We start from the raw sequence: 12,889 nt of genomic DNA, 5'->3' as shown, positions 1-12,889 counted from the left end.
TCGCCGTGTCAAAAACACTGCATACTTTTTACTCTACTTGAAACCTGTGTTATACGTAAAGCTAACACTCTATATAGATATTAAAATACAACACAAACTTTTTATAAGTTAGCTTAGTAATTGTCAATAATAAAAGGCAACAAAATAAAAATCAGATTCAAATAGTTTTTAAATCTAACAGAAATCGAATTTAAATATTTACCAAAAGCTATTCATACAACGGTGTATTTGAAATACAAATTAAGGGCATTTTTTTTAAACCTGAACTTAAAAGAAAATATTTAAAATGTTTAAATTCTTTGTAAAATGTACAAAAATAATTTCAGTTATCAAAATATCATATGCCCATATACGTCAGCTCAAACAGTATTCTAAATAGTATTTTAGTAATAATACAATATTAGTTTAGCCACTTGTAGAAATATCGAGTATCAATTAATGTTTCATTATTATTCATTTAACTTAAAATATCTTAAGTGACAGTCTGGGGTGACCACGATTCAAGTATAATTCACAGACCATTTGGATCATTTAAATTCATTTTCACATAAAAGACTCATACAAATAATTGCTATAATGTATCGAATTTTTCAGGTTTCATCATTTCAGAAACGTCTATTAACAAACAAATGTTGATTATTCCTATAAAGCTTGATAAAGTTTTTGTAATCACTTTGAAATCCTAAGTTATTTGTACAAAGTTTTCAGTGCATTAATTGGAGTTAAAACTTCTGCTACTGATAAATAGACAAATTGACATCGATTTTAGATAGTATATGTATTAAAAGTTAACCCCGTAGATTTAGTTAACAATCTAACATAGCAAGAGACAACTTCCGAATCAGGATCGTTGGCTTTCCGAACTTTCCCGAGTGACTGCTGAGTTGACGAGAGTCGGTGCTTGCTAATAATTGAGCAAGGGACTGTCAAAAAATAGTGACAACGTTGTTGTGTGAATTTTATAGTACAAGTTTAAACTCTGTACAAAAATAGCTATGAACATTGATATTGGATAAAAAAAAGAATATATTCTAAGATTTGATTTTTCGGATTTTTTCAGTGACGCTTACACAGTGATGACGTAATTTACTAACTCAGAATGAATGACTTTGAAGCAGACGTTAAGCCACTGTCCGTAAATGCAGTGGTGGAAACAACGCCTCTAGGTATGTAGTCAAACTTTCATTTCTCATTTATCTCATGTTAAAGAATTTTTGAATGTTTGATCCCAAATTAATACTTGATCCCAAATTAATACTTGATTCCAAATCAATATTTACCATTTATTCAAAACATCAACTCACGTTATCTAAGATTCTCAATTTTGAAAAAAAAAACATTTTCATTAACAATTTTAAGTTTATATAAAATCAGTTCTAAGTAATTAATAAACTCATCAATGATGACAGTTTTAAAATGTATGCAACACCTACATAAAACTCATCAGAGACGCTCAAATAAAGACTCAAAATTCCGAAAGATTTTGTCAACTGCGTCTAAGTTAAGTGGGAAAGAAAAAAATGCATTACGAAAAATTCAACGTTTTGTAAATAGTTGTTTTATAATTATGACCAAAATCAATGATAAATCATGCCAACACATGCAACTTTGTATTTCCGATTGACGTTTTTATATAGCCGAGTCCAATCTTTTTGCACTTCCTAACACATATATTACCTTCATGCATTTAAACGTTATGATAAGCAATAAAAAATAAACTAGAATTTGAGATCATTGACTTGTAATGTGCAATTTTCGTCATCAGTTAGATTTTTCATTTGAAGCTACTACATTTAACTAAATATAAATCATACATACGTATACATTGACTTAAACTAATATTTTTCTTTAAATAAAAGATTAAAGAAAATTTGAAATCAATATGACGATTTTTTGGCGCAGATGTTACCATATCAAAACAGTTATTAAAACAAAATATATAAAGTAAAAATATTGATAATTGTAAATGTTTGTTTAGATTTTACTCGGTTGATTTTGTTCAATAACGCATCGAATTTCCGTCCAAATTACATTTGTAAGCACTGCATCCGATTAAATGAATTATCTTCTTTTTTATTTTCAGTTTTGTGTGTTTATTTCATTATCTATTAAAGCCGATTTCATTGAGTGTGTAGCGAAAGACAGAAACTTGGTTAGCTTGCATGTTGCCGGAACCTTGGTAAGGTATACTACCCTCCTTTCGAAATTGACTAGTCTTACAGCCAGATAAATTAGTTATCTATCGGACTAGTCTAAACTTAAAGGAGGGTACTTTACCTAACTTATAATGACTTCACGGTTCAGTTAACAAGCAAGCTAACCAAGCATTATACCTTATTCTACACACGCAATGAAATTGGCTGTAAAAAACTGGTCATAATTGATATCGACTTTCCAGCTTACAACAATCTAACAAAGTATTCAACCTGCTGTAGACAAGTCTTTGTTCCCTTACGCTTAATCTGAACCCGCTCATCCCCAAGTCAAGTCGCTAATAACCATCCTTTGCAGAGATTATACAAGCTATGTCATGTATAGCATATTCTTAAACACATGAACAAACAGCACACACTTAGGTGGATAAAACTACTGGCGAGGTGTTATGCTTGCCTCTTACAACCACATAGTGTAATATTTAGTCCCTGGAACTTTTTTTTTTTTATTCCAACGAGTATAATATCAAAGTGCAGAGATACAAGAGAGAACGCAAAGAACCGATAGGTGCAATATGATTTAGTTGTTACTCTTGGTATTACTTAGGGAGCTATCATTTGATTTTTATGGGGGGCTAGGATGAAATTTGAAAAAAATAGGCAGGACAGGAATTTTGAGTAAAAAAAAAGGCAGGATGACCCACTTGCAAAAAAAAAAAGTCAGGATGACAATTTAGGTAAAAAAAAGTCAGGATAAACTATAAAAAAGAATAAGGCAGGACAGAGATTACAACTTAAAAAAAATGCAGGACAAAATTTTTCATCCTAGCCCCCCCCCCCCCCCCCATAAAAATCAAATGGTAGCTCCCTTAGAAGACACATGACCACAGGCACATTCATAAGAAGAACGGTACTAGATTTATTGTTGGTGATTTAACGCCACATTTGGACTACATCGTAGCGGCCAACGATACTAGATAAATCAGTTATTGTGCTTTGGTTTACTTTTGATGGACTGGATTCTTATTAATTTAAACCTTACACCTCTTTATATTTATCTATGTATTCAATTGTAAAAATGATCAATTTCTCTTTAATGGACAAAAACTTTTCTGATATATACTATTTGGTTAAATAGGATATCAAATGATGTTTTATTTTCTTGAACATAATTTACAAACTATAAATTGATATTCTAAATACTGACAACTATGCATTGACTTTATTCTGTGACTGATAGAAATAAGAAAATGTGGAATGAGTGCCAATGAGACAACTCTCCATCCAAGCTACAATGTAAAAAAATGAAACAGTTATAAGTCAAAGTAATATGAGAGTTGTGCATGGTAATATAACTGTACTATACCAATTTTAGAGTCTTGGAAAAAATATGATTTTCTCTATTTCATCTAAAATTCTAAAATACGTTTCTGTAACATCCTACAAAGGCTTGTTTTATTATCACCAGTATTCGTGTAATTATCTATTCTTCAAGCATTTTATTTGATAAAGATCGTTTATGTTTGTTTGTTTTTCTTTATTACAACGTGTAAACACATTTCAAAGTCGGAATAACCTTTAGTTTGTAAATTTTCCAGTAACTTCAATTGACAGTCTTACAGTTCTAGTGTATTTGTTATTGTGCTCTTTTTCATCATGCCATTTTTTATCTCACCTTTCCATAAGCTTTTGCCATCACATGGCTTTCGTCGTCGTCCGTCCGGTGTTAACTATTTCAAACATTTTCTCCTCTGAAGCAACTGAACCAATTCCAACCAAATTTGAGCTGAATGATTCTTATTGTATCTAGAATAAAGTTTGTGTTTTATTTTTTGTTCCGTCAAAAACATGGCCGCCATGGCTAAAAATAGAACACAGGGCTTTATATCTCCAAAACTAAAGAATTTAGAGCAAATCTGACAAGTGATAAAAATGTTCATGAGGTTATATTCTTTCTATCAGCCCTGAAATTTGCAGATAAATCTAACAACCCATTGTGGAGTTGCTGCCACTAAATTGGTTATTTTTAGGAAATTTTGCAGTTTTTGGTTATTATCTTGATTATTATTATAAATAAAGATAAACTGTAAACATCAAAAATGTTCTGCGACATAAGATTAAATAACAAAAGTGTCATTTGATCTCTTAAGGAGTTATTGTTCATACAGAAAAGTTTATGTACCGTTAGTTTATCATGTTTTCTTACTTTGAAAATCTTCTCTTCTGAAACTGTTTTTGTCACTGTGGCTAAAATGTAATAAGTGGTGACAAAAAGAAATGGCTTTCGAAGAAAATATGACAGATATAAAAGACAGATATAAAAATGACAGCATTTTAAGCCACTTATTGCATCTGATGAAAGATTTAAGGCGAACAGTTAAGGTGAGCAATTTAGGATCTTGTGAGCTCTTGTTTATTTCTCCTTATTGTTTTCGCCAGTTTTCTTTATTAATGCTTGCATCAATTTTTTCTTTAAAAAATGAAATAATCCTTGATTTTTTTTTTTCACAATGAAAGAATATCATATAACTAATAAAAGAATGAAAGATTTTTTTCTGATTCATTTTATTATTGGATTTCAGATTTAATGAAGGTATAATTTTTTACAGAATGGAAACTAACCTTGAGACTTTAGTCGGCAAATTGTATTCCAGGTTTTGGAGTATTTATCAATAATGTTAACAAGTATTCAAAAACAAGATTCCGATAAATAGCCAATAGACAATTATTTACATTGCTTTACGATCAGTTGAACAAAGCACCTTTAGCTTTACATTTGAGTATGTATATTCAATTAGTTCAAAGTGTCTGTTTATTCAGCTTTTATATGATTCGGTAACTCTTAAAGAGTTTAGTACCGAACGCCAAAGAATCAATAGAATCAAGAAAAATATGCGGAAATTTGTCATGACCAGATTGATTCTGGTGTTTATAGTCTCCCTGAATTGTTTGTGCTTTGTAAGTAGTCACTGACGGGAACTAAATAAATAATTTGGAATGAATAGCTTTGATTTGCTATTAAGTCAAATCTGAATAGTGCAATCCGAACATTGATCAACAACAAACACTTGTCAGCAAATTATAGGCCATAGATTGCAAGAAAAAAGATGCAGCATTATTTGTAAAACATACTTGAGTTTAACGTGCAGGCTATTTACACGCAACAAAAGTTACGAAAAAAAACGTTTGTACTGCAATTAGCCATTTTACAATACAAACTAGGGTGCAATAGTTTTGAGCAAGACGATAGTGCAGAAATTTCGGTTTTTTCGGGTTCAAACGGTATAATAATATAGAATAATAATAATAATACTTTATTTAGAAGCAATACAGCTTATAGAATATACAATAATGAATTTTACATTCTTTTTTTTTTTTTTTTTGACTGTTCGTCACACGTCTATTAGATGACCTTAAAGTGTCAGCCAAACGATGTTTTAGTGAAAAAATACACTTACACTTCGAATTTTGAAATTATCACATTTACTAGATATTACTCAATTTAGAAATAAAAACAATAGCGGAGATTGAAAAAACGGATTTATGATCACTGTGAATAAGAAGAAAAATAGGGATAAAATTCGTTTCTCATTTTTGACAATTTTTTAAAGGAATCAAAAATCTTTTCAAGTTATTACTTCTGAAAATTATTGTTCACTATTTACAAAAACGTTATCATAATTTAAAGCTCGTACAAATAAATTCTGTATTTTTGTTACAATTATTTGTATATATTGAATATATATATACACCAAGTCGTGTAACACACTTGTTTCTTTTAAAACATTTTCATTACCTTGTTTGCTGACCAAAGTAGGGTATTGGCTATCACACTACTTACCTTTATTTCTTGTTATTTATATACTGTGTGATATAACAGAATACATCTCAGGATGGCTTTAAATCTGGAATTGCGAATTCAATAAATACCCTTATTCTCATAATGTTTAATACAGTATTAATATATAAAAAAGAAGATGTGGTATGATTGCCAATGAGACAACTATCCACAAAAGACCAAAATGACACAGACATTAACAACTATAGGTCACCGTACGGCCTTCAAAAATGAGCAAAGCCCATACCGCATAGTCAGCCATAAAAGGCCCCGATAAGACAATGTAAAACAATTCAAACGAGAAAACTAACGGCCTTATTTATCTTAAAAAAATTTAATATGTTTTAAAGAGAAACAGAAGATACCAAAGGAACATTCAAATCGTTGTCGAACAATTCTTGGTGCAGTTAATTACTTTTCGAAACACTACTGGCAAAAAAGAATTGAGATTAATGATTTTATTATCTTTGAAAAAGGTTAGCAGTTTTTCTAATTAATCTTTTAGAAGCAAAAAGATTAACTTTGTCTCGAATTCAGACTATTTCAGTCTTTTCGTATCTTCAAGATTATCTACCCTTTTCTTGTTTTTTTTTTTTTTTTGTAACAGATACTTCTGTTGTTGTATTCATAACTATGTATATTTAGCTGGTGATATAAAATGTCTTATATAAAAGTAACATTTGAAACTATGGCGCGTATACCTTGTACGGTATATTTCGTATCGATTGTTCCGTACCGCATACTTGCATTGCATGTCCGGCATCAAACGCCCGTACCGCATACGCTGTATCACAAATTTGTATGGCATGTCCTGCATTAAACGTCCGTACCGCGTACCATGTATCACAAACTTGTACGGCATGTCCGGCATAAAAAATCCGGAACTGCATACCCTGTATCACATTACAGCTTGTATGTCATGACCCGTATTAAACGCTCCGTAATGCAGACCCGTCACCACACACTCTTCGTGGCATATTCTATACCATACGCTCTAATTTATGTACTTGTATGGCATGTTCTGTACCATACGCTCTAATCCTTGTACTTGTATGTTCCGTACCAAACAAACCGTACCGCATACTGAGCCTCATATGAGAATACTATACTATAGTCTTATGTGCTAGTTAGAGAGTCGTAGGATGTGAGACATTTTATTAAAAATATATGCCCCTTGATATATTGCTGTAATTCTACCTTACCTTTTACACAGAGATATTTATTAGAAAAATATCGATTACAAATCTACTCCCATCACATGCGTTGTTTAACCAACACAAAGACAAGAAACGTTTTGTCGTTATATAGTTCTCAGTCCTTTTAACGTTTTAATATCAAAACGCCAAAGAGATCTATAGTTCTGTTAAAAGCGCCCAAATGAGCAATTGAAGTTTCTCTCTTGATAAAGTCTATTTAGGCGTTAAACGACATTTGAAATTAATTGAATGACTAAAGAGATATTTAATTTCAAGACAACATCGTAATAATACATCCAGATATTATCAGACCTATTTATCATGGATATTATTCTGTAGTTATGATTTATCTTAAACACGTTATCCGATATCTGTAACAAATACGTCAATTTTCATTACAGAATTGTATTGCTTTAAATTGCAGTTTTATAAGTGTCAACAAAAGAAACTATACAAGGGAAAGCATTTCCGTACAATTTATTGTGAAATTGGAAATACGATATTTCCCTATTTATATAAGAGTCAGACAGTGCTATCAGAGTGTAGTTTCCTAACCAAACTCTTGACATAAGGCAAAATGCTTTTTTTTTCACACAAATGATATTTAAATTTAAGTCGATTGTTCGCTACTTTGTTTCAAAATAATAAGCTTTTTAAAAGAACTGTTAAAAAATGAGCACCTAAAAAGATTATTTTTTACTTACTCCGTGGCATTTATTCTTCTTGCGTGTGTGTGTGTGTTTTTTTTTTTTTTTTTTTTTGGGGGGGGGGGGGGGTCATTTATATGTTTTCGGAGTACACCTTTATGTTTAGGGACCAGATGAAGCCCGCCTCTGTGCTAGGATTTTATCGTTGTGTTGAAGCCTCATTGGTGGTTTTGGGTTGTTTTCTTCATCTGTATTTTGCCGGAAATTTAAAAAGATTTCAACATTTAATGGATGCTTCAATAGCAACAATCCTCGTTAACAATAAACCCTTCGGTTTTTCTTGTTATAAATTAAATCTAAATCTGTGCAAAAGAAAACTAAATTTAAATGTAACCTCAAAGGCATTTTTCTTCGTATTTCCTATTGATAACTTCATTTTGAACAGCTTTGTGGTTAAACATATTCTACTTTTTAAATGATCTTTGCATTTAATTATTCAAGTTTGATCTAAAATCCAGCTTTAGCTATATAGACAGGCTGTTATTTACGCTATACGATGTTCATTTGTCTTACATGCGTTAAAAGCGTAGTATATTAGTGACATTTGAAAAACGATTTTAGTCCTTAGAGCACTTACATCATTAATCTATTAAAAAAGCAAATTACCCTGGATTACTGACACTTTTAAAAATGAAAATGAACTCACTTAATGCACATCTGCCAAATTCTATTGAAGTACATTTTCTATCATAATGTTCGAAAGGAATGTTATTCACTTCTATGTTTAAGCTTCTATTAAAAGGATAGTAGTGAAAATCTCTAACAAAGGAACTTCCTGATAACACATAACTCATGGTATGAATAACTAAATAAAAAAATACTCTATTGATTTCTTTTTAAGACTGAGTGCTAATTCCTATTGCATTTATACTTCGACCTCTACTGTACTTTTAATACATTGCATCACCGGAAAAAAGATATTTATAGATCAATACATAAGCCAGCGTAAAAAGAACCATTCTCAATTGGGGGGGGGGGGGGGGGGGGGGGTATAATATATGTATTTTCTTAGGACATTACCCAAAAATATTGGTTTCTTCAAGAATGAAAGATACAATTAATGTGTTGGAACCCTGTGATACATATATTTGGAACTTTTACACATATACCCGGCTGGGATACCAGGAAAGTGATCACAAATGGGGAAAGTATCATTAATATATTATTTAAAAAAAAACAGTAAATAATTTGCTTTTGGAGCGTATTTCTAGGTTTATTTGGCATTGGTAACACTGTCAAATTAAAGAAAGTCGTATTGTTAGAACATAAGCAACACGGCGAGTGCCACATGTGGAGCAAAATCGGCTTATCTTTGAGATGCATTTGTGATCAACCCAGTTTTTGGTGGCATTTCATTTGCTTAATGTTCAGTTTTTTATGATGTTATTGTTGTGTACTAATGTTTGTCTGTTGGTCTTTTTGCCATGGCGTTGTCTGATTATTTACGACTTATGCGTTTAAATATCCCTCTGGTATCTTTCGTCTCTCTTTTACATAATTGGGACTTTTGTATTCACTCGATCCTGGATATATAAAACATTATAATGCAGTTTGTTAATGCTTTTTGTTAGTCGAAGTTGGACCGATTTCCAATTTATGTTAATGTAAGGAGATGTGGATCTTGATATATAGTAAAGAAGACCGTATTTGACCTTTAGAGTTTTTTTTTAGGGTGTTTTTTTTTTTTTTTTTTTTTTTTTTTTGGCTCTATTGTTGTGTTACTATTCCAATAAACTATTTTCAAAATATTTTTTCACAACTATTTTTGTTGTTGCAAGCTTAATAAGAATATAGTCGAGTCAATATGTTATAATAGACTTAAAGCTTCCAACTTGTGCTTCATATTTTTACAATATACAAATTGTAAGCAGACACAAGTTAATGAGTAGTCTTTAAATTTTTTTTTCACTTTGAAATATAAAATACAGAATTTTGAAAAAATCAAAATTCTCCTTTTCAAAGAATAAAAATTTATTTTACCGTAATCAAGAAAAATCGTTTATTCCCATCAAAGTTAATGAGTCAGTCATGATTATAGAGAGATCATCTAAATATATTTTTTTATTCTTTGTAGCAATGGAAAAGACGGAGAAGACTCCGTTTGATAATCCGGATAAAATAGATGAGAAACCGGAAGAGAGGGAGACGTGGAACAAGAAGATAGATTTCTTATTGTCTGTGATAGGTTTTGCTGTCGACTTGGCAAATGTTTGGAGGTTTCCATACCTTTGCTATAAAAATGGGGGAGGTAAAATAGTTATAGAAATTTTATATTTAATCATCGCAAAGCTATCGATTTGTTTTTCAATTTTACTGAGAAAATGTGAGCAATTTATTTGACTTATTTCAGAAAACCTTAAGATGAGGAACAGTAACTATGTTTCTGTTCTGATTTTTTGTATCAATTTGTGCATTTTTAATAAGTACTTGAGAATCTATCAAAAATATACGCAAAAATCATGAAATTAGCATGTGAAAAGTAAAATCACAGAAATACTGAACTTGGAGGAAAATCTAATCGGAAAGTCCATAATCACATGGCATAATCAAATAACAAAACACATCAAAAAACGAATGGTTAAGAACTGTCTTTGAATTAACGGCGACATAAGTCACCTTGCAGCTAAACGTACCTTAATGAAAAATATTTCCAAAAAGAAATAAGAGAAGCAACCTGATTTTGGAAAACAAATACCGGGAATATCTAAGATACGCAATAATGTTTCCTAGCCTTGTTTCAAAATTATGTAAAACTATCAGAATTTTACATCCAAACTAGATATAAAAATGAACACAGCTTATGAAAATATACTGTTATATGTAAAAGAAAAAAGTATTTGGGGTATATATTTTCATACAACTGTTTATAAAACTACAGCAAAGTAATATTAATTAGGTATAAGAAAATGTGATATGAATGCCAATGAGACAACTCTCCATCAATGTCACAATTTGTAATAGTAAACCATTAAAGGTCAAAGTACGGTCTTAACCACAGAGCCTTGGCTCACACCGAATAACAAGCTATAAAGGGCCGCAAAAATGAACAGTATTCAAAATTAGAATATCGCTATTGTGTTAACCTTGCTTTCTGTGTCACTAAGTGGATAACAGTTATGTGTTAAAAGAGTTGTTATTGTCACTGAATTGGGAAGGAATTTGATGGTCGCAGATTTAAAAGCAATTATATATAATGTTATACTTGCTATACATTTTGTATTTGCAGGATGTTTTTTGATACCATATGTAATGATGTTAGTAGCAGCCGGTATTCCTTTGTTTTATATGGAATTGGCTTTGGGTCAATTCAATAGGACAGGAGCTATCACTTGCTGGGGAAATCTGTGTCCTCTTTTTAAAGGTAACATGCATGGGGGTTTATATATTACACATGTTACAGTTTATGGATATTTAACATGTTTAACTTAAAATACATAACATTGATCTTGTGTGTGTTGACTCTATTCGGGTCTCTGAGAAAGTTAGTGTCACTCTCACTAGAAGATTTGTCTGAATAGCCGTTTTGTCTTTGACTGTCTACACGTTTGCGCGTTTAATGCGGGTGTCGTGGTGCAGAATGTGTGTTAATTAACACTTGCCTACTAATGTGAATATGACCCAACTACACAATTCAAACAAATGACACCATGAAGGACACATCTAGTGCGGGATTGTTCCGCTATGTTGAAGACCCATTGACGGCTTTGGGCTGTTGTCTGCTCTTTGGTCGGGTTGTTGTCTCTTTAATACATTCGTCATTTCCAAACTCAATTTTATTTATTATAATATGGGAATCAATAAATTAAACTAAATCTATAACAGCGTTATAAATAAATATAACGGAGTACTTAGCCTTTTGATAAAAAAAAGAATGTACACAAATATGTTCAACGAATAAATGTTGTTAGAGTCGGATAGTTGATAATGTGATTTAAACACTTACTAGATACATCATGCTATTTTATGTACAAACATATAATTTTGAAATACTTTTAAATCATTTCTTAATTACTTAAACAACCATGAAATGAAGGCGTAATTATACTTACTACGTAAGTAATGTTCCGATGACCTAAAGTTAATCAATAAATCATGAAAGTTAAAGAGCCATTCGAGATAACCACATGCATGTCTTGACGAAAATAGCAATGATTGATATCTGCTTATCATCTTTAAACATTCCAGTTACACGTTCACCTCGCTTTAAACATTCCAGTTACACGTGTTTTGGGTAAACATGATAACATGATAGTGATCGAAATGCTTCGCAAAAAGCCAATCATTCGATATATTTAGTGTGTATGTTTATTTTGGCATTTTAATTTATTATCGTACTCTAATAATTAACTGTTTTATTATCAAATTGTTTGGCTGGAATCGGGTGGTCTATGTTTCAAAGGTGGTCATACGCTGGGTTTTTATGCTAACAATTTTTCACAATTATTTTATCAAAAATGTCCGTAATAGGGCGAAAGATTAGCTATCTCAAATCCTTTGAAAACAAGGATTGAGCAATTTCGTTCCGCCCTGGGTAGTTCAGTAATGCCTGTTGTTAACACTTTCATGTAATTTTACTGTAATTGACTGATTGCTTGGTTGTATTTAAAGCCACTTTCCTTACTTTTGGTTATTTCGTGGCGTTAAGTTTTTATTGGTAGAAGAGGCTGGAGTGCAAGGAGAGAGCCAGCGACTTTCGACAATCCTAGTCAATTAAGATGGGAGTCGAATGATAAAGACAACAGTAGTATACTGGTGTTCAAAAGTCATAAATCGAACCCAAGCTGCAACTTGCGGGATTTAAATTCACAACATGACAGGCTAGTAGAAGTAAAAACAACTTTGACCACTGGTCATCCGAGGGCAAACGAAATGAGGAATATATGTTAAGTCAGACGTTATAATTTCCTTTTTTTTCAATTGTTCTATTATAAAACTGGAAAAAAAATAGAAATCATTGATGGAAAGAAGCATCAAATACATTAACGCGGACACAAG

At 31.4% G+C, this 12,889-nt stretch overlaps 1 protein-coding gene across 2 annotated transcripts in view; it reads left to right on the top strand.

The window, feature by feature from the left end:
* The window catches only part of LOC143076498 (sodium-dependent dopamine transporter-like), a 76,849-nt gene that overhangs the window by 37,384 nt on the left and 26,576 nt on the right, over positions 1–12,889 (top strand). For both annotated transcript variants that reach the window (XM_076252314.1, XM_076252315.1), the window contains exons 3-5: positions 1,061–1,166; positions 9,969–10,142; positions 11,121–11,255. In XM_076252314.1, the coding sequence (XP_076108429.1) occupies positions 1,100–1,166; positions 9,969–10,142; positions 11,121–11,255 (376 nt within the window). In that variant the 5' untranslated portion in view covers positions 1,061–1,099. The remainder of the gene's footprint in view (positions 1–1,060; positions 1,167–9,968; positions 10,143–11,120; positions 11,256–12,889) is intronic.

This window comes from Mytilus galloprovincialis, chromosome 5 (genome assembly GCF_965363235.1).
Source record: "Mytilus galloprovincialis chromosome 5, xbMytGall1.hap1.1, whole genome shotgun sequence".
In the NCBI taxonomy this organism is placed as follows: Eukaryota; Metazoa; Mollusca; class Bivalvia; order Mytilida; family Mytilidae; genus Mytilus; species Mytilus galloprovincialis.
Note: the sequence above shows the minus strand (reverse complement) of the source record. Positions and strands in the feature narration are given on the sequence as shown.